The sequence below is a fragment of the Carassius auratus genome, chromosome 36 (assembly GCF_003368295.1).
Source record: "Carassius auratus strain Wakin chromosome 36, ASM336829v1, whole genome shotgun sequence".
In the NCBI taxonomy this organism is placed as follows: Eukaryota; Metazoa; Chordata; class Actinopteri; order Cypriniformes; family Cyprinidae; genus Carassius; species Carassius auratus.
In genome coordinates, this window is record NC_039278.1 from 19,338,539 (window position 1) to 19,362,609 (window position 24,071).

The 24,071-nt window shown below is 37.5% G+C and overlaps 1 protein-coding gene across 1 annotated transcript; it reads right to left on the reverse strand.

Annotated features, from left to right (window-relative positions):
- Positions 1-1,385: 1,385 nt before the first annotated feature.
- LOC113055546 (Krueppel-like factor 15) lies at positions 1,386-22,371 on the reverse strand. The gene is made up of 3 exons (XM_026221937.1): positions 22,196-22,371; positions 4,831-5,837; positions 1,386-3,662 (listed from the first exon to the last, which is right to left on the reverse strand). The coding sequence occupies exons 2-3, from the start codon at positions 5,781-5,783 to the stop codon at positions 3,494-3,496; spliced, it is 1,122 nt and encodes a 373-aa protein (XP_026077722.1). The 5' UTR covers positions 5,784-5,837; positions 22,196-22,371; the 3' UTR covers positions 1,386-3,493.
- Positions 22,372-24,071: the final 1,700 nt, after the last annotated feature.

Genomic DNA, 24,071 nt, shown 5'->3' on the forward strand with positions numbered 1-24,071 from the left:
GCTGATTGCATTTTGCAGCAGGACTTCAGCACATGTCCACAGAGCCAAAACCACTTCCAAATGGTTTGATGACCTGTGCTTGATTGGCCAGCCAACTCACCTGACCTGAACCTTAGAGAATATATGTGGTATTGTGAAGAGGAAGATAAGAAACATCTGACACACAATACAGAGGAGCTGAAGACCACTATCAAAGCAACCTGGGCAAAAGGAGCCCCAACCAAGTATTGAGATAATTAAACCTGATTTGGAGATCTTGAACATTTCTGTTATGTAAATCATTTTTTGATTGATCTTGAAAAAATATTTTAAAAAATTGAGATACTGAATTTTTATTTTTTTTTATATATTGAATATTTCAGTTAGTGTGCAATGAATCTAGAATATAAGAAAGTTTGCTTTTTTTAATTAAATTAAACTTTTCCGTGATATTTCAATTTTTTTGAGATGCACCTGTACATACAAAAATGTTTATTAATTAATCTTTAATTTTAGTCTTAATTTTGTCTAAAATAGGCTGATAAAGCTTCTGGTTACGCATAACTACCGTAATTCCTCTCTTGCTGATATCTTTGCACTTTGCATCGTTATTGTTAAATAAATCTAAAACTATACAGTTGGATAAATGTTGCCTTTGCAACTATAACTGAAATAAAATAATATGAAGTACTAAAATAACAAAAAATAAAACTGAAAAAAGAACTGAAATCTAATTTTGAAATATTTAAACATAAAATGACAAAAGCATAAAAATTCTAATTAAAATGAAAGCTGAAAATATATTTAAAAAAAACGAATTAAAATGATGTAATCATATAAATCATTTAAATTGTCTAAATGAAAATGTAACAACTAACTGAAATAAGTTGTAGTAAAATGACTTAAAAAATACAACTGAAATAAAAATAAAGCTAAAAAGAAATACTAACAAAAAAACTACCGGTGTATATATGACAAAATGTGTATACAATTTAAATGAAATTAACATAAAAAAAAAAAAACATACTAATATAGTTTATAAATGACACAAAAACATTGATTTTCACACTGTCAGAAAAAACTAATTCATATGTTTACCTTCATATAATAATGGTTAGAGTTAGTATGTCAAGTCAAGATTTAATTTATATTTAACCCAGAACTTTCCTTTGAATAGCCAATTAGACTCGTCTAAACCTTGAAGGTGACACAGCTTCCCAAAAAAGGGAAAATACATTGGAAAATAGAATTTTTCAGTTATTCAAAAAATATAATCTAAATTTGACCAACTTTGACCATCTATATGGTATGAGAGAAGCTATAGTCGGATGGTCTGTGTAAATGGAAACTGTTAATGCATTAACATGATGTTGTAGATAAAGGAAATAATTTAACGCCTTTATTGGGTTGAAGGTGGCGGCAGAAAAATCAAGGATGAGCCCTTGCAAGGGAAAATAATGTTATAATTCCCCAAAACAGACATCTCCCTTCAAAAAAAAAAAAAAAAAGAGAGAGAACAAGAAACTGAAGATCTTACATGACAGTACTAGTGGAAACACTGTAAATCAGGATGCTCTCGATGTGATATTAAAAAAGAAGTACCTACGTGATCATTCAGAAACTGCTACAAAGTTTAGAGTATTGATAAGTCCAGATACTAAGCGAGCACCTGATAGTTCAAGAAAGCCTACATGAGCTACTAAGTAGAGGGAACAAAAATAATGCATAAAGTACTTAAGACCAGAAGTAAAAAGGCTAGATGATGTCAAGGAAATTCACTCCATGTGGTAGATTAACATGACCCTTTTTGAAAAGAAACTTAAGCACAGTCCCAATTAATGAGAGTTGAAGCCTTCAATGACGTATCGGTAAAATGATGTCCAGATAGCTTCATTTCGACAGGAAGCGATCAGCTGCCAGTTTTTTATGGACAGTAACACCTGTCCTCAGCGATTTAGCTTATCAACCGTGACACGGCACTAAGTAGAAAAAATGCATTGATCTAATGCAAAAAGCACATTACGACAACATAAAGGAAACAATTCTCTTTGTGTGATTACTGATCGAAGAGAAAATTGTTTCTAGCTTATATGTTTTACAGTACAAAAGTTCATCCATACATGTAGTGATGTTATCCACGGCCCCATACAGACACGGGACCCCTGGTTTGGCATTCGCTCTCAATAGACTGAGAGAGATGAGGCACGAGAAAAAAAAAATGTGGAGAGCAACTTGATGCATAATTAGCCTTCAGCTGGCGCAGGGATGTGATTGGGCCATGAAAATTACAGATATTTCAACGCGATTGGGTTTGCACGAAAAGGAAGGGGCGGGGACTAAAATGTTTACATAAAACATAACATAAAAAAGTAAAATATATTCTAAAACACTGTGACATGTCACAAATAACTGCATCAGACCTAATTTTGCATTCTGTAATAATTCATTTTAAAAGCGCTGTACTCCAGCAGAGTACTTTAATAAGGTGAATCTCACGAGAAATGTCAAATAAAATTATTTGAATGAAATAAAATGACTTCTTTCATATTGTGACATTATTTTAATGTCAATTAAGTGCATTTGTCCACCCCAATTTCTCTGCAAAGAACAATCTGATTCACATGACTGTAAGATAAAGATAAAAAAATGTCTCAATTAATTTGAACAACTAATATTACCATAATGTACACGAACAATAGTACTATATCATTTAAATATATTTTGCTGAGCAATATGGTTTTTGATTAATTTTTGTATTTTTTTACAATAGGATCATGAGATGTTTTTACATTACACTGATGAAAATATGCTGCTTTTTGCATGTTTATATGGTTACTGACATTTTATAGTTTTAAATATACTTAACTGTCATAAGAACTATTCTTTATGCAACACACAAGTAAAACATTATTTTTGATTGCATTTTGTGGGACTAAATATTGCATTTCTATAGCATTTTTCTTGAGATTCACCCTGACAGAGCCCATGCTTGATGAGCATAGCCTAAATTATAGTGCATTTCGTCTTAATTTAAGGGAAATTCTTCTTCAATCTGGTTTTAACACTCTGGTCCTTTTATGTTTTCACCTGGTTAGATCTTTAACACAATCTTCACAAACTGTACAAGAAACGCATTTCTTCAAATTAGCCTGTGTATCGCCCTTTAGATCACCAGACTTCCTGCAACCTCTGTTTAAAGGCAATAAATACAGATCTGGAAATCTGTTGCAGCTCAACCTGTAGCTCGACACCAGCGAAGGACGAAACGTGATGAAATCGACTGTGAGCTTTACTTCAGCCCACCAAAAAGCCAGAAATCTGCTTTGAGCTTAACAATCACATCCCTGAGTTTCAAGTTAGCTGACTGTAGCACCAAGATAAACGATAAAAAAGTGGGGGAAGAAACCGAGACAAGAATGAAGGCGGAAGGTTACGGGCTGTGAGCCTGTATACTGTAGGTATCATAGCTTTCCCTCTCAGACTCCAGGAATCACACTCCAGGTTTATGCGGCGATCAGACGTTTGCCCTGACCAGTCTGCCGGCACGAGGACCCCGGTGCACCTTAGTGTGTTTGGACAGGTGGTCACTCCTGGCGAACTTTTTGTCACACATTGTGCACTCATAAGGCTTGACTCCCGAGTGAGAGCGCCGATGGCGGGACAGCTCATCAGAGCGAGAGAACCTTTAATGCACAAAACACAGCAGGACATCCACATCAGCCCAAATCATTCAATCAAGGTCTTATTACAGCTTTTGATATTAATCTAAGTTGACCAATGAATAAACTTTCATCATTTAGTACTAGATAAACATTTTCTAAAAATCATTTTATTGAAATTGCTCTCACAAAGAGATATTTCTAGATATTTTGAGCATTGCTACAAAACAACAACAAAAAATAAGTAAAAATTATAATTATATAATATATATATATATATATATATATATATATATATATATATATATATATATATATATATATATATATATATATAAATTTATACATTTCAATGACATTTCATTATTTTTAAATTTCCTTACATTTACACGTTTTGCACCAAATACACTACCATTCAAAAAAACTGGGGCCAACTTTTAATACTTTTTATTTTTATTAATACTTCAATTCAGCAAGGACACATTTAATTGATCAAAAGTAACAGTAAATATATTTTTAATGCCACAAAAGGTTTGAAAATCATATAAATGCAGTTGTTTGAACTTTATAATGATCAAGGAATCCTGAAAAAAGGATCATGCTTTCTACAAAAATATGAAGCAGCACCTTTTTTTTTCTTTTAAACACGCACATATTTCTGGTCAGATAAATGCAGCCTTGTTAATCATAAGAGACATCTTTCAAAAACATTTTAAAAAGTCTTGTGCAATCCAATGCTACCAGGCATTAGCAATGGCTTGTTCAGCCTAGATGACATCAGCCAAAGAGAAAAGTTGTTTCAAAGATGGGGAAGGTTTTTATGAAATATTAAGACATTTTGTGCTCCAACGAATATTACATCATAAGACCAAAACAGTGTAAAATGACACTTTTATCTTGTGTAGAGCTGCTTTATAGTTGAACTATAGCAACATTTACATTGTTATTTAAGTAATCTGAATCATCACTAAACTAAACTGAACTGAATAATGACACTTTGTCTTTTTAGAGCTGCTAAAATTGTATTTTACTTTAATATGTTTCTTGTTTATTACTGTGCAACTGCATTGAAACGATCTGTACTGTATTAAACGCTACTGAAATAAATGTGACTTGACTGTTAAGAAAGCAAAGAGAATTCATTTTAATCATCTGTCTTTCAAGTCGATTATTTTCTAGTTTCGACACTCACCTCCAGCCACAGTCTGGCCAGCTGCACAGGTAGGGTTTCTCTCCTGTGTGTCTGCGGAAATGAGCCTTCAGGTGGCTGCTCTTGGTGTACATCTTCTCACACCCAGGGTGAGAGCATTTATGTACCCGCAAGGTTTCCGTGGAGGACCTGGATGGACGTGGTGTGATGGCTTTGACCAGGCCTGTGCCCGCTATTCCGACCGCCCTGATGGCAATAGGCAAGGGAGCGATCTTCACATACTTTTGGTCTTGGTTGACGGCCTCACCAACAATGGGGAGGAGAGTTGCTGAGGGCACCTGCGGTGAAAGGAGGGTAATGTTCTGTGCCCCTTGGACACCAAGCACCAGATGGGCCACCTGAAGCCCACTGGCCACACCCGATTGGGTGTCTGGCTGTGGGAGGGTGTGGCTTAGCTGGAGAGGTTGCAATTGAAACACAAATGGAGCACCAATGAGCAACGGCGTAGCACTAGCCGTGGTGTTAACACTCTGAGCATTAGGAGACATTGTCGTCGGGCTGAATTTCGGCTCTATGTCAACGGGGGAAGACGGCTGTATGGGAGGCTCATCCTCCTTTGCCTTTTCCTCTGGACTAAGAGGAGCATCACTTAAAAGCTCCATCTTCTCCAACAAGAACTCCTCAATGTCCTCCAGGGTTGGAGAAAAGGTGCTGGAGAGCTGGGGTATAAAATCAGGCATCCTGGGCGGCTGAGTCAACATCTCCTCCGTGGAGTCGAAAAAGATCTGCAGCGGCCCATCGTCCTCGTCTTCCAACCCAGGGCTGTAGTCGAGCTGAGCTCCAGCATCTCCGGTTTCGGGACTGGAGCATGAGATGGAGCTGCCCCTCTCGCTGCTCTCACTGCCTGCCACTTCCACGAAGGGCAAGGTGGCCAAGGCATGGTCCGCAAACGATTCATTAGCAGTGGCCACCACTTTGTCACTTATGGAGACCATTTGTTGGTGTGCAGATCAGAGGAAGGCTGAAGGTGTTGCCACGATTTGTAAACACTACAAAAAAAAGAAGAAGTTAGAAATGGAATAACCAGGATAAGTAGTGCAGTGGCACGATAAAGTATTTGGACACTTTAGACATAAAAAATATAAGTGAATACATTTCCAGGTCACATTCCACAACAACAACAAAAAAAACGATGAAAAAAGTATATATTATATAATATTATTTATATTTCATATACATGACATAAATATATTTCATATACCGTACATATACACACACTTACATAATACTAATATAGATAGATAGATAGAAAGATAGATATAGATATTATATATACATAAAGTACAGACCAAAAGTTTGGACACACCTTCTCATTCAAAGAGTTTTCTTTATTTTCATGGCTTTGAAAATTGTAGAGTCACACTGAAGGCATCAAGGGCTATTTGACCAGGAAGGAGAGTGATGGGGTGCTGCGCCAGATGACCTGGCCCCCACAGTCACCGGACCTGAACCCAATCCAGATGGTTTAGGGGTGAGCTGGACCGCAGACAGAAGGCAAAAGGCCAACAAGTGTTAAACATCTCTCGGGGAACTCCTTCAAGACTGTTGAAGACCATTTCAGGTGACTACCTCTTGAAGCTCATCAAGAGAATGCCAAGAGTGTGCAAAGCAGTAATCAAAGCAAAAGGTGGCTACTTTGAAGAACCTACAATATGACATATTTTCAGTTTTTTTTTTTTTTTACACTTTTTTGTTATGTATATAATTCCATTTATAATTCCACATGTGTTAATTCATAGTTGTGATGCCTTCAGTGTGAATCTACAATTTTCATAGTCATGAAAATAAAGAAAACTCTTTGAATGAGAAGGTGTGTCCAAACTTTTGGTCTGTACAGTACACACACACACACACACACACACACACACACACACATATATTTACAATAAAAGTTAATTAATTATTCACAAATTATTGGCAGGATATTTGTTTATCTAGTACTACATGATGAAACCTTATTCATTGGTCAACTTAGATTAACATCAAAAGCTGTAAAAAAAATATATATATATTTTTTTTTAAAGTAATATATAAAACAATTGGACAACTTTTGATTCATAACTTAATTCTACATCCGATACGAATCACCTTAAGGTCAGATGGTCTGTATGTAGTTAGGTTAGCTTACAATTGTTGTAATGTTTTAATCTGATGCAATAAAAAAAAAATGCTTTTTGATAAGGGTCCAAACCGTTCTGGGGGCAATATTTACATGCGCCCATGCTCATCATCACAATGTTTGCAGACATTAAAGCACCGAGGTTTATGGGATGGAAAGAGGAGGGGTTGTTGAAAACACTTGGGTAAAGTTGGTTTTATATTCGCACATTCGCCACTTTTCCCACATTTCCGCGTTCAATAACTTTCAAATTATATGTGCAAGAAAGTTTTTCTTGGCATATTCTGATCAGCGACATCATTGTGAACCAAACAGAATGGTTTCAAAATCGATCAAAATGGCCAAATATTGTTTTTATGGCATATTTAGAAGCGAATGTCCGCTGAATGTCCAACGTAGTGCTGGATATTCGTTAGGCACCGTCTAAAAAGTTCGATGTTTTTTTTTTCATTGTGTGCGATCAGACAAGTATTCTAGAGCCAACCACAAATGTGCCAGCAAATATCACTTACATGATGTCTTCTAATGCTATAGGTTTTCCTTGAGCAACAATAGAAATTATACAGATGGTGTTTGAAGATATGTTTAAGAATTAAAAAATAATAAACGTACATAAAGTATAATTTAGTGTATAATTTAACAATTCAGACAAGTGGAAAATCAAGTGTAATCTCTTGAACATAGTTAATGGCATAGTTAAAACAACATTTTTATATATTTATTTACCTCAAAATGAACATGAACTGTGTTGATGTGTTGGTTTTAACAATGACATATGATTTCTTTTAATAGGTTTTAAAAGCATGGGTCAACTTCTCCGAAGCAAGTTGGAACATCTTGTCTGGATCATACAGAACATACTACAGCCGTGTCTTGCATTTTATTCACCTTTGTTGTTTTTTTCTGATTTTAAGTATAAGAAAGACGTAACAGTGTAACAGTGTTCTCCAGGTGTTGATTGGAAAAAATGGCTGAACTCTTTGATGTTTTTCTGTTTTATGAAATCTTTGTTTAACATTAAACTCTCACAATTCATGTGCATTGATTAATGTCTGCAATCCTGCAAAAATGTTACTTTGCCTGGTACTGAATCCATCAGATTATTGACAAGTATTCAGAAATCATGACAGCAAACACAATGTTGATTTTGGGTGAACATTTCAAAAACTATGGCAAAACTTTCTTCAAGATGGATTATAAAGAATTTGTGCTTCACATATTTAATTTGACCATCACTGTTTTTATGGGATTCCTCAATGACAAGTCACCCACTTCAACAGCTTTTGAAAGAAGGGAACATGCTAAAGTAGCGATATATTTATGTGACCCAAGTTAACATAAATCCAGTCTTGTATTGTAGATGTATGTAGTGTAGACATTGAAAAAGATCCATACCTATGCACTTGTCCACTGACACAAATTCCAGTTCAATAACTTAAAAAAAGGCTGACATTGATGCAAAACAGGCTGCTAAATATTTATGTGACCTTGTAGAACATATCAGAAGTCTTGAAATACAAGTATTGGCCATAAAACATGCATATGCAGCATCACTGTGTTTCTTAATAGACACACCATAACATCACTTCCAGTTCAATACGTCTGCAAAAAAAGGCTCACACTGTTAACAATGAAGTTGCTATTAATCTGACCTTCTTCATCATATCAGAAGTCATAAAAGAACAAGGATTTGCTCTAAATTATACATTTACCACATCTCTCTATTGCTTCATAGACACACCATGACTTCACTTGCAGTTCAATACCTTCTTAAAAGAGGCTCACACAGTTACAAAACAAGTTGCTAAATAATTATCTGACCTGGTAGAGCATCCCAGAAGTCTGGAAATACAAGTATTGCCCATGAAACCTACATTTGCAGTATCCATGTGATTCTTCATAGACACACCATTACTTCACTTGCAATTCAATACCTTCTTAAAAGAAGCTCACACAGTTACAAAACAAGCTGCTAAATAATTATCTGACCTGGTAGAGCATCCCAGAAGTCTTGAAATACAAGTATTGCCCATAAAACCTACATTTGCAGCAACCTTGTGTTTCTTCATAGACACACTATTATTTCACGTTCAGGGTAATAGCTTTCCAAAGAAGGCTAACTCTGTTACCAATCAAGTTGCTAAATAATTATCTGACCTGGTAGAGCATCCCGGAAGTCTGGAAATACAAGTATTGCCCATGAAACCTTCATTTGCAGTATCCATGTGATTCTTCATAGACACACCATTACTTCACTTCCAGTTCAATACCTTTCCAAAGAAGGCTATCACTGTTACCAATCAAGTTGCTAAATATTTATCTGACCTTCTTCATCATATCAAAAGTCTTAAAACAACAAGTATTTGCTCTTAATGATACATTTACAACATCTTTCTATTTCTGTATAGAGACACTGACCCTCACTTCCAGTTCAATAACTTTTTAAAAGAGGCCCACACTGTTACAAATCAAGTTGCTAAATAATTATGTGACCTTGTAGAACACATCAGAAGTCTTGAAATACAAGTATTGGCCATAAAACCTACATTTGCAGCATACCTGTGATTCTTCATAGACACAGCATTACTTCACTTCCAGTGCAATAACTTTTTAAAAGAGGCTCATACTGTTACAAAACAAGCTGCTACATAATTTTGTGACCCTCTTCAACATATCAGAAGTCAGGAAATACAAGTATTGGCCATAAAATATACATTTGCAGCATCCCTATGATTCTTCATAGACACAGCATTACTTCACTTCCAGTGCAATACATTTTTAACAGAGGCTCACACTGTTACAAAACAAGCTGCTACATAATTATGTGACCTTGTAAAACATATCAGAAGTCTTGAAATACAAGTATTGGCCATAAAACCTACATTTGCAGCATCCCTGTGTTTCTTCATAGACACACCACAACTTCACTTCCAGTTCAATAACTTTCCAAAGACGGCTCACATAGTTACAAAACAAGCTGCTAAATAATTATGTGACCTTGTAGAACATATCAGAAGTCTTGAAATACAAGTATTGGCCATAAAACCTACATTTGCAGCATACCTGTGATTCTTCATAGACACAGCATTACTTCACTTCCAGTTCAATACCTTTCCAAAGAAGGCTCACACTGTTACCAATCAAGTTGCTAAATAATTATGTGACCTTGTCGAACATATCAGAAGTCTTGAAATACAAGTATTGGCCATAAAACCTACATTTGCAGCATACCTGTGATTCTTCATAGACACAGCATTACTTCACTTCCAGTGCAATACATTTTTAACAGAGGCTCACACTGTTACAAAACAAGCTGCTACATAATTATGTGACCTTGTAAAACATATCAAAAGTCTTGAAATACAAGTATTGGCCATAAAACCTACATTTGCAGCATCCCTGTGTTTCTTCATAGACACACCACAACTTCACTTCCAGTTCAATAACTTTCCAAAGACGGCTCACATAGTTACAAAACAAGCTGCTAAATAATTATGTGACCTTGTAGAACATATCAGAAGTCTTGAAATACAAGTATTGGCCATAAAACATACATTTGCAGCATCCCTGTGCTTCTTCATAGACACACCATAACATCACTTCCAGTTCAATACCTTTCCAAAGAAGGCTATCACTGTTACCAATCAAGTTGCTAAATATTTATCTGAACTTCTTCATCATATCAAAATTCTTACAAGAACAAGTGTTTGCTCTTAATGATACATTTACAGCATCTCTGTATTTCTTTATAGAGACACTTACCCTCACTTCCAGTTCAATAACTTTTTAAGAGGCTCACACTGTTACAAAACAAGCTGCTACATAATTATGTGACCCTCTACATCATATCAAAAGTCTTAAAAGTACAAGTATTTGCTCTAAAAGATACATTACAACATCCATGTAATATATATATATATACATATATATATATATATATATATATATATATATATATATATATATATATATATATATATATATATATATATATATATATATACATATATATATTTATATTTATATACATATATATATATAAACCATACAGAATATTGTACTAAGCATTAAACCTGAAACAAATTAGACATTTTTTAAATTTAAAGGAAAACTAGGTTTTATTTTATGCCACTGTCCATGGTCCTGATGCTACTTCTACCTTAACAGTTCCATAATTTTGCAGTATTTGCCCAAGTTAACCCCAAATCACTTTGTTATTAAGCACACTCCAAAGGGAACACTATACCATGGGGATTGGCTTATGTAATACATTTAGTTGACTTTGAAAAGCAGCTATGCATATATATATATATATATATATATATATATATATATATATATATATATTGGATGGAGGGGAGAGAGACACCAATGAACTTCTCAGCTGCTCTCACTTGCGTTGCAGAGTCTTTCAGCAGGACGCGTTGCAGGCGCCATATCACACAGTGATGCAGCTCGACAGGATGGTCTCGATGGTGCCTCTGTAGAAGGTGTACATGATCGGGGGTGGGGCTCTGGCTCTTCTCAGTTTGCAGAGGAAGTAGAGACGCTGCTGTGATTTCTTGGCCAGTGCTTCTGTGTTTTCAGTCCAGGAGAGGTCCTCTGTGATGTGCACACCCGGGAACTTGGTGCTGCTCACTCTCTCCACAGTCGCACCATTGATGGTCAGAGGAACATGCTGAGTGTGTGCTCTCCTGAAGTCAACAACAATCTCCTTTGTCTTCTCCACATTCACAGAGAGATTGTTGTCTAATGGGACCCACCACAGTCGTGTCATCTGCAAATTTAATAAAGAGGTTGTAGTTGTGTGATGGTATGCAGTCGTGGGTCAGCAGCTTGAAGAGGAGGGGGCTCAGCACACATCCTTGGGGGGTCCCAGTATTTAGTGTGATGGTGCTGGATGTGTTACTGCCGACCCGTACTGCCTGAGGCCTTCCAGTCAGAAAGTCCAACAGACAGTTGCACCGCAAAGTGTTAAGCCTAAGCTGGACCAGTTTGTACTGTAAATGAGCTGTTGAGGGATGATTGTGATGAAAGCTGAACTGAAGTTTATGAACAGCATTCTGACGTATGAGTCCTTTTTGTCTATATGTGTGAGTGCTGAGTGGACTCAGTGACGATGGCATTATCGGTAGACAGGTTGAACCGATATGCAAACTGGAAAGGGTCCAGGGAGGGGGGAGGGCAGACTTGATGTGGTGCATGACTAGCCTTTCAAAGCACTTCATGAGGATGGGAGTAAGTGCAACAGGATGGTAGTCATTGAAGCAGGATGGAGATGGCTTCTTCATGACTGGAATTAAGGATGGTAATTTTGAAGCTTGTGGGAACAACAGCCTGACTAAGTGAGATGTTGAAAATGTCTGTGAAGACATCAGTGAGTTCTGCTGCACAGTCTCTCAGTACATGCCCAGGAATGTTGTCTGGACCCGGAGCTTTGCGTGCGTTGATCCTGCTGAAGGATCTCCTCACGTTGTCTGGGGTCTGCGTTATCACCTGGTCACCGGGAGGAGGTGGAGTCTTCTGTGCAGTGGTGCTGTTTTGTTGCTCAAAGCAAGGGAAGAAGGTGTTCAGCTCATTCAGCAGAGAGGTGTTGTTGTCACAGGTCTGTGGTGGGGGCTTGTAGACCATAATGGTCTGTATCCCCTGCCACAGGCTCTGAGTGTCTCTGCTGTCACTGAATGGATGGGCTAACTTCCTGGAGTACTGTCTCTTAGCCTCTCTTGCCGCGTTTCCACCGAAATTACCCGGAACATTTGTACCAGGAACTTTTTTCCCCCCAGACCTGTTGCTTTCTGCGTTTCCACCACGGTGTAAAGTACCGGGTAGATTAGGCAAATAGACTGGTGACGTAGGTCTGCGCGTTTCTCAATACAAAGTACCGCTGATTTATAAAAAAAGTTAAAAAAAAAAAAAAAAATAGATACGCTGATTTTGGACGTGCATCATTAGTAGTTAGTTCTGACTTCATGCATTCGACTGGGGAGTGTGATGTCAGCGACGACGCGAATCCTGTAGTTTTCCTCTCTGTATATTTACAATAAAACGAAATAGGATATTAAATACCACTGCCTCCTTTGGTTTTCATTTAAGCATAATAACAGCTGCAGAAATGTACTTAGTTCAGGGATATGTGTATATGCAGCCATTACAATGAAACGAAATATTATATTTATAATATTTTATTTTCATTTTAACATATAGATAAATTGAATACAGACCAAAGAAAGTGGAGCTCACCGTCTACGAGATCGGCGAAATACATTTTTAAATAGGCGCTGTGTTTATAAATAAACCATAGATTTGAGTTTTAAACAACTACATTCTCGCCTGAAATACTTTTAAAATTACATTTCATGACACAATAACAGTAATATTTGAAAATGATCCAAATAAATGGTGTTTGAACTCAACCAATGCTGCGTGAACTCAGATCGCTTTGGCTACTGTTATTTTCCCCTCGGTATATTTACAATAAAACTAAATAGGATATAAAATACCACTGCCTCCTTTCGTTTTCATTTAAACATAATAACAGCTGCAGAAATTTACTTACTTCAGGGATATGTGTAACGTTATATACAGCCATTGCAATGAAACGAAATATTATCTAGACTTGCCTTTTTTATTTTCATTTTAACATATAGATAAATTGAATACAGACCAAAGAAAACCTGTTAGATTTACCCCACAGCTGAATTATATTTTATGTTTAACCACTGAAGAGACATCAGAGCCAGCGGCACATATCAGAAGATCTATCCGAGATGAGGCTACTCTCTGCGGATACATGAGGACTGAGCTCCCGCTGATCGAGTGGAGCTTACCTTCTCTGAGATCGGCGAGTTTTAAAGTTTTAAACAACTACATTCTCGCCTGAAATACTTTTAAAATTACATTTCATGACACAATAACAGTAATATTTTGAAAATGATCTGAATAAATGGTGGTTGAACTAAACCAATGCTGCGTGAACTCAACCAATCAGAATGTTTAGCGCCAAAGTCCCGCCCCCGAAAGTTCCGGAACTTTGAAAAAGTACCACCTCGCCAGCAGGGACTTTCTGAGGGGCATTTTTTTACCCGGAACTTTATTTAGTTCCTGGTTCCTGCGGTGGAAACACACCAAGTACCAGGCCAAAGTCCCTAGTTCCTGGGTAAAGTTCCTGCGGTGGAAACGCGGCTTCTGATGCCGCAGGACAGGTTGGCCCTGGCTGTTCTCAAGCCCACCTCATCTCCTGCTCTGAAGGCAGTGTTCCATGTCTTCAGGAGTCTGTAGACTTCACCTGTCATCCACGGTTTCTGGTTGGTCCAGACAGTGATGTTTTTTTTTTAATTCAGTGATGTCATCATCTCAGTTAAATAGTATCTAAACTAGCTATCTAAACTAGTATCTCAGTTTAAATAGTATCTGTGCAATCATTTGCAATCAAGTTAACGATATTGTTTTAAATGAAGTGTCCCCAACTAAGCAAGCCAGAGGCGACAGTGGCAAGGAACCAAACCTCCATCGGTGACAGAATGGAGAAAAGACCTTGGGAGAGACCAGGCTCAGTCGGGGGGCCAGTTCTCATCTGACCAGACAAAACCAGCAGTTCAATGTCAGGTTGCAGCAAAGCCAGATTGGAAGAAGAATCATCTGTTTCCTGTGGTCTTGTCCTGGTGGTCCTCTGAAACAGGGTCTTTACAGGGGATCTGTATCAGTTGGGGCTGTAGTTGTCCTGGTCTCCGCTGTCTTTCAGGGCTGTAGAGGTCCTTTCTAGGTGCTGATCCACCATCTGGTCTGGATACGTTTTGGATCCGGGTGGCTGCAGTGACCCTCTGACTTGGATACAGACTGGATCTGGTGGCTACGGTGACCTCAGAATAAGAGATACACTGACTAAGATTAGCGTAGATGCCATTCTTCTACCGATGTAGCAAATACATCGGGTGTTATGGGAAGTGTTCCCGGTTCCGGTTTACCTTGATCATAAGTAATAATTATAATTGATAAGAATGAAATATTAAAATAAAAGGAACAGGAAAACAGACTCGGGGTTACATCATCTGAATACACCACACAATTTTTGTCTGATTGGTACATGTAAAATGTTTTTATATCTTATGTCAACAATTCCACCCCCCCCCCACCCTTAAAGGTCAGCACAGGGTTGATATGACATGACAATGAGGTGATACAGATAAGCTCAGTTAAAAATACAGATGCAACTGTGGTTTCTTATCCTACATCCTGTTGAAACATTACTTAATGATAAGAAAATGTACCTTATATGTGTCAACTGAAGAATATAAATAATATAAATGAGTAATCCTTGAGTACACCAAACGACTAATATCAAACATAAACCAAACACTACAAAAGTAATTCCATAACATATCGAATACGCAAGACACCTTTATTGCTGTTTAAACACACTTTCAGCATAAGCTCCTATAAGAGCTTACCAAAAAACGCTTGTTTTCAATTTACATATGAAGTCAACAGGCAGAAATGGCATAGTGAATACCCTGGTGCTTTGCTCCTCTGTTTGGCCTTTTTCTGATTTTACACATACAGAGCAAAACACCTGTTTTGACACTGCAATTATTAGAAAGTAGATAGGATTATAATTAATCTCTGTGTGTCTAACATGGAAATAAACTGTTTGTTCAAAGTGCTTTATACCTGATGCCAGCAAAATGTCTATGGCCAACCTTTTCCAGTAGTGGCACATAATCTCCATGAAAGACAGCACACACATTCAGTACATATACAGGCCACTCTGTTGGGTACAACTGTTCAATTGCATGGTAACACAAATTGCTAATCAGCCAATCACATGGCAGCAACTCAATAGATTTAGGAATCTAGATGAGGTGAAGACGACATGCTGAAGTTCAAACCGAGCATCAGAATGAGGAAGAAAGGGGATTTAAGTGATTTTGAACGTGGAATGGTTGTTGGTCATAGATGGGCTGGTCTGAGTATTTAAAAAAAAAGGTGGATCTACTAGGATTTTCACGTGAAACCTTCTCTAGAGTTTACAGAGATTGTCCATTGAGCGGCAGCTGTGTGGACGAAAATACACTGTGGTGGTGTAATGGTGAGAGAGATATTTTCTTGGCACACTTTGGGCCCCTTAGTACCAACTGAGCATTGTTTAAATGCCATACCTGATTACTGTTGCTGACCATGTCCATCCCTTTTTGATAACAGTGTACCCATCTTCTGATAACGCACTATGTCACAAAGCTCAAATTATCTCATACTGGTTTATTGAACATGAAAATAAGTTCACTTAACTGCCTCCACAGTCACCAGATCACCACATCATTATGTAGCAGCTTGTTTTGTAACCGTGTGAGCATCTTTTAAAATGATATTGTACTAGAAGTGAAGTTATGGTGTGTCTATGGAGCAGGGATGCTGCAAATGTATGTTTTATGGCCAATACTTGTATTTCAAGACTTCTGATATGTTGAAGAGGGTCACGTAATTAGTTAGCAGCTTGTGTTGTACCCGTGTGAGCCTTCTTTGGAAAGGTATTGAACTGGAAGTGAAGTTATGGTGTGTATATGACGCAACACAGGGATGTTACAAATGTATGTTTTATGGCCAATACTTGTATTTCCTGATTCTTATATGTTGAAGATTGTCACATAATTATTTAGCAGCTTGTTTTGTAACCGTGTGAGCCTTTTTGAAAAAGATATTGTACTGGAAGTGAAGTTATGGTGTGTCTATGAAGCAACACAGGGATGCTACAAATGTATGTTTTATGGCCAATACTTGTATTTCCTGACTTCTGATATTTTGAAGATTGTCACATAATTATTTAGCAGCTTGTGGTGTAACCGTGTGAAACTCTTTGGAAAGGTATTGAACTGGAATTGAAGTTACGGTGTGTCTATGAAGAAACAGGTATGCTGCAAATGTATGTTTTATGACCAATACTTGTATTTCAAGAATTTGTAACCGTCTAAGCCTCTTGTAGAAAGTTATTGAACTGGAAGGTGTCTCTCTAAAGGCACAACATGCAGGTGCATCTCAATAATTAGAATGTCGTGGAAAAGTCCATTTATTTCAGTAATTCAACTCAAATTGTGAAACTTGTGTATTAATTACATTTATAAATTAAAGCTGCAAGCAGCGATGAACGGGCCCTCGCACCCGGGCTCACCGGCAGTGAGTGGCTTTAGTTAATAGGTGAACGGTGAGAAATATGCGTTTAAACTCATAAATATAAGTAGAATATATCAATGTTTATTCCATATATGTGCCAATCTTCCTGTTGCCAGCAGGTGGCGCTATCATTATAATGGAATATTGGCCTTCAGATGTGTTCAGGGCAGGACTTTTATCGAACATGTGAGGTTTGGGGAGGATTGGACATTTTATGCCTGAGTTACAACAACATCCTATTTCATGGCGAAACAATGAAATTTGTCAGGCCGCCATGGACACGCCCTTTAACGAAACCTCAAGATCTTCGCAATTTAAGATCGCAAAAGGCTTTAGATTACACTGACCAAGTTTGGTGTTGATCTGAATAAATATCTAGGAGGAGTTCGTTAACCCCTGAAAATGGCCAAAACAACACTAATTTTGCAGAGAAAATTCCAAATAACTGACTTCCTGTTGGGATTTGGACTTCGTACCAAGAGACTTTTTCGTAGATATTGGTGTGTTACATGTGTGTACCGATTTTTGTACATGTACGTGAAACATAGCTCAAGGCGCACTCCGTTTAAAGTGTATACGCACTCCGTTGAAAGTGTATAGGTGGCGCTATTGAGCCATTTTGCCACACTCGATGGAATATTGGCCTTCAGATCTGTTCAGGCCAGGACCCTTATCACACAAGTGAAGTTTGGGCAAGATCGGACATTTTATGCCTGAGTTATAACATCTTTTATTCCCATGGCGAGACATTGAACTTCATCACGGCGCCATGGACACACCTTTTAACAAAATCTCAAGATCTTCACAACTAAACATCACACAGGTCTTTAGATTAGACTGACCACAAAAAAAGACATTGATGTCATAAAATTTCTAGGAGTAGTTTGTCGCAGTGTAAAATATGTAACTTCCTGTTGCCAATAGGTGGCGCTATGACTATAACTGAATATTGGCATGTAGATCTGTTCAGGTCAAGAGTCTTATCCAACATGTGAAGTTTGGGGCAGATTGGACATTGTATGTCTGAGTTACAGCAACTTCCTTTTTCATGGCGAAACATCGAAATTTGTCAGGCCGCCATGGACCCGCCCTTTAACGAAACCTCAAGTCCTTCGCAATTTATTATCGCAAAGGGCTTTAGATTACCCTGACCAAGTTTGGTGTTGATCTGAATAAATCTCTAGGAGGAGTTCGTTAAAGTACAACCCCTGAAAATGGCAAAAACAACAGCAATTTTGAAGGGAAAATTCAAAATAACCGACTTCCTGTTGGGATCCGGATTTCGTACCAAGAGACTTTTTTGTAGGTATTGGAGTGTTACATGTGTGTACCAATTTTTGTACATGTATGTGAAACATAGCTCGAGGCGCACTCCGTTGAAAGTGTATAGGTGGCGCTATAGAGCCATTCTGCCACACCCGGTGGAATATTGGCCTGAAGATCTGTTCAGGCCAGGACTCTTATCACACATGTGAAGTTTGGGGAAGATCGGACATCTTATGCCTGAGTTATAACATCTTTTATTCACATGGCGAGACATCGAACTTCGTCGCGACGCCATGAACAAGCCTTTTAACGAAAACTCAAGATCTTCACAACTGAACATCGCACAGGCCTTTAGATTAGACTGACCACAAAAAAGACATTGATGTCATAAAATTTCTAGGAGTAGTTCGTCGGAGCGTAAAATATGTCACTTCCTGTTGCCAATAGGTGGCGCTATGACTATAACTGAATATGGGCATGTCAATCTGTTCAGCTTCAGTGTCTCATCAAACATGTGAAGTTTGGGGCAGATTGGTCATTGTGTGTGTGAGTTATAGCAACTTCATTTTTCATGGCGAATCATCGAAATTCGCCAGGCCGCCACGGACACGCCCTTCAACGAAAAGTCAGGATCTTCGCAATTTAACATCGCAAAGGCCTTTAGATTAGGCATACCAAATTTGGTGTTGATTTGAAGAACTCTCTAGGAGGAGTTCGTTAAAATACAACACATGGAAATGACCAAAATTACACAAAATATGCTCATAATATTAAAAATAACCGACTTCCTGTTGGGTTTAGAATTTCGCTCCAAGAGTCTTTTTTGTAGGTATTGGTGTGTTACATATGTGTGCCAATTTTCGTGCATGTACGTGAAACATAGCTGGAAGGCTGTTGATTTTCTTGGTATAGGTGGCGCTGTCGAGCCATTTTGCCACACCCTCTTCTGAATCCTATATCAGACGAAAATTTTCACCAGGTTTGACGAGTGTGCAAAGTTTCATGACTTTTTGAGCATGTTAAAGCCCTCAAAAATGCGATTCATTCGGGAGAAGAAGAAGAAGAAGAAGAAGAAGAAGAATAATAAAAAACAAAGCAGATACAAGAGGGTCCTCGCACCTCGGTGCTCGGGCCCTAATAAAATAAAAGTAGTTTAAGTCTTTGGATCTTTTAATTGTGATGATTTGGGCTCACATTTTACAAATACCCACCAATTCACTAGCTTTACAAATTTGAATTCTTAATAGGACCAATAATAATAATAATAAATTAGTACAACAAGTATGTTCATTTACTGTACATGTACTCAATATTTGGGAGCGGTTCCTTTTGCTTTAATTTCTGCCTCAGTTCGGTGTGGCATGGAGGTGAATAGTTTGTGGCACTGCTGAGGTGATATGGAAGCCCAGGTTTCTTTGGCAGTGGCCTTCACCTCATCTGCATTGTTTGGTCTTGTTTCATCTCAACAAATTAGAATATGGTGACATGCTAATCAGTTAATCAACTCAAAACACCTGGAAAGGTTTCCTGAGCCTTCAAAATGGTCTCTCAGTTTGGTTCACTAGGATACACAATCATTTTTGGCCCCTGCCTGCACTGCCAAAAGCACCAAAAGTTGGTTAAATGACAATGGTGTTGGTGTGCTTGACTGGCTAGCAAACTCACCAGACCTGAACCATATAGAGAATCTATGGGCTATTGTCAAGAGGAAGATGAGAAACAAGATACCAAAAATTGCAAATGAGCTGAAGGCCACTGTCAAAGAAACCTGGGCTTCCATACCACCCCATCAGTGCCAAAAACTGATCGCCTCCATGCCCCGCCAATTGAGGCAGTAATTAAAGCAAAAGGAGCCCCTACCAAGTATTTAAGTACATGTACAGTAAATGAACATACTTTCCAGAAGGCAAACAATTCACTAAAAATGTGTACTTATGAAGTATTCTAATTTGTTAAGATAGTGAATTGGTGGGTTTTTGTTAAATGTGAGCCAAAATCATCACAATTAAAAGAACCAAAGACTACTTCAGTCTGTCTGCATTGAATTTATTTAATACACGAGTTTCACAATTTGAGTTGAATTACTGAAACAAATGAACTTTTCCACGAAATTCTAATGTATTGTGATGGACCTGTATAATACAGAGATGCTGTTAATGTATCTTTTAGAGAAAACACTTTTACTTTCAAGACTTCTGATATGTTATAGAGGGTCAGATAATTATTTAGCTACTTGTTTTGTAACAGTGTGAGCCTCTTTAAAAAAGTTATTGAACTGAAGGGGGTGTCTCTATGAAGAAAAACATACAGTATAATACAGGGACGCTGCAAATGTATCTTTTAGAGCAAATAATTGTACTTTCAGTACTCCTGATATGATGAAGAGGGTCAGATAATTATTTAGCAGCTTGTTTTGTTTTGAGACTCCTTTAAAAAGTTATTGAACTGAAGGTGTGTAAATAGAGAAACTGAATACAGTGATGGTACTGTACTTTTTGAACATCTATATTAAATACTTGTACATTAAAGACTTAATGTATGTAATTGAGAGTCAAATAAATATTTTGCAACTTAGCACTAGGTTCCTTCTTTCAAAAGCTGTTGAAGTGGATTGTGGAAAAGTCATTGTGGAAACCCATAAAAACATTGATGGTACAAATTTAATATATGTTAAGCACAAATTCTCATAAACCATCTTGAGGAAAGTTTTGCCATAGTTTTAGAAATGTTCATCCACAATCAACATCGTGTTTGCTGTCATGATTTCTGAGTACTTGTCAATAATCTGATGGATTCAGTACCATGCAAAGTGACATTTCTGCAGGAATGTAAACATCAATCAATGCACATGAATTGTGAGTTTAATGTTAAACAAAGATGTCATAAAACAGAAAAACATAAAAGAGTTCAGCCTTTTTGCATTTTCATTCAACACCTGGAGAACACTGTTACACTGTTAAGTCTTTATCATACTTAAAATCAGAAAAACAGAGGTGAATAAAACAGCAAGACATGGGCTTTAGTATGTTCTGTAGTGTCCAGACTAGATGTTCCAACTTGCTTCAGAGAAGTTGACCCATGCTTTCAAAACCTATTGAAATAAATTATATCATTGTTAAAACCAACAAATCAACACAGTTCTTATTCATTTGCAGGCAAATAAATAAAAACAGTTGTGTTTTTATTTATTTTTAATAGAAACACGTAATTTGTAGATAGTCCCTCAGATAGGCGATGACGTCACGACACTCCATAGAGGTAAGCGTGTTTATCAGCGTCTTTAAAACGTCGAGTTCGACATAAAAATGTGTTCTGAAATGTACTCATCATGGTCGGTAATGATACTTGACCGAAAGTGTCTTTTTCAAGTGCATATTAACAAAGTTATTGAACGCGGAAGTCCGAATGTCTGAATATAAAACCAACTTTACCCAAGTGTTGAAAACACCATCACAACATAAATCACAATGCACACTTAACCAATTACAAGAGGAACGACATAATAAAACTGGCATCAACAGAGCAGCAATGCTCAACTATAGCACACACACACACGAGGCTCTAGACATGTGTTTCACAAAAGTGCGTCAGCAGGGCAGGAAAACAGGCCTGCACACATGCTCCAACACACAGGCGACAAAAACAGCGGCTTTTGGACAACACGGCCACAACATTCTCAGAAACAGGTGTCAAGTTCATCAAAGTCGGGTCGTTTAGATCGAATCTGACCCTCTGTTAAAAAAAAATCGACTTCGGGTTGGTTTACAGAACGTAAAACGATATACGTAGCCTCATTACCTTGTGTAAATATGGATTGAAATGTCCAGATTGTGGATGTGCGAAATAGGATGAATCCAGATGCCCCTTTCAATGTTATTGTTGGGAAGAACATCGTCCTTGCCACGGTTCCATGTTGGCATTTCTCACAGAGGTCTGTCACATGACACGCATCGAAATGCACTCTAGGGCACGGATCCGATTCCTCGCTTCTGATTGGTTGTGTGGCGGAGGCTCGCCCTAAAACGAGGTACGTCATTGGTTAGAGTAAATGGCTGCATGAATTATTTATAAGTACAGGAAAAACATCCAACGAAAGCAAAGGGGAAACAAATTACAGCTTTTGATGCATTTATGCACATTTATATGTATTGCATGCAAGCAAAATATTTAACCTATTCAAACCCGAAATATGTTCTAGAACCATAGAAATATAACCATGCTTTTAATGCATGCATAATAAAAAAGTAAAATCCAAATGATTTCTAGAAAATGTATATATACATATAATTGTAAAGTATATATAATTTTGTGTTAAAATATAAATATTAATTTCGTTATAATTTTCATAGTTACTTTAAATATCATTGTAAACACTTTTATTTTTCTTGTGGCCATGCATATAAAGTACTGTCCTACTGCTACTTACAGTTATGGCCAAATGTTTTGGCAATGACATAAATTGTGTTCTGCAAAGTTTGCTGCTTCAGTATTTGCACATTATTTGTCCACATGTTTCTATGGTATAATGAAGTTTTAAAGGCTAACTTTGCACAAGTCTTCTCCTGTCCAATCATTGTTCTTCCTGCAGAACTTCCTTGATGTTTTTCTTGGAGAAAATTGGCTTCTGGCTGCCCTTCTTGACATCAGGCAATTGCAGATGCTATCACACCAGTTTATTTGGAGCGCTTTTCACAAAACAAATAGTTTCAAAGCAGCTTTACTGAAAATTAAGTTTCTACATTATATTTAGTAGTAACTTGTCAGTGGTGACTGTCAGTTTGATGTAGATATGGCAGAAATATGGTAAAATTCAGTTAATTATGTAAATCAAACCGATGATGAACACTTAACAGCAAAGAAACATCAAACATGTAGCAAAATGTTGCAATCAAACATGTAGCAAAATTTGGTAGCATGTTGTTTCAGGGTTGGCATCATCTGAGGGCCGGAGAGGTTTGCATCATATCTCAGATCTTTGTAAGGGCTTGATCCAGACTAAAGCTTGTGTAATTCCTACCACGGTATGCCAGTCCCATGGCAGAAACAGAGAAACAAACAGAAATGTAGTGTAGCTGCTGTTCCAACCAAGCAAAAAAAGATTTTTCAACCCAAGATAAGGAGTAATGTACATTTTATCAGATATAACTGCTACAAGATTGTGAGATGCATTATTTGAGTGCTTGGCCAAAGAGATGCGTCTAGATTTAAACAAGAAAGTATGTGTCTGAAACCTGAATGCTATCAGGAAGGCTATACCAAGTGCTTGGGAACCAAATGCAATAAAGCTCTACCTCCTTTAGTGAACTTTGCTATCCTAGGTGCCACCAAACGTCCAGAGTTGTGCAACCATTGGGAGCATGATGGATTGTAGAAAACTAGTTAGGTACGCATGAGCTAAACCATTAAGGGCCTAATAGGCAAGTAATAATATTTTGTAACTAGGAACTTAATAGGTAGCCAGTGCAGCGAGTGTGAAATTGGGGTAATGATCATGTTTTCTTGGTAAGGACTCTAGCCACTACATTTTGGACTACCTTTAGCTTGTTTGCATTGCGATAGTCCAGTCGAGGTCATGAATGCATGAACTAGCTTTTCTGCATCAGAAACAGGTAACGTGTTTTGTAGCTTGGCAGTGTTTCTAAGATGGAAGAATGCAGTTACATGTAACATGGGA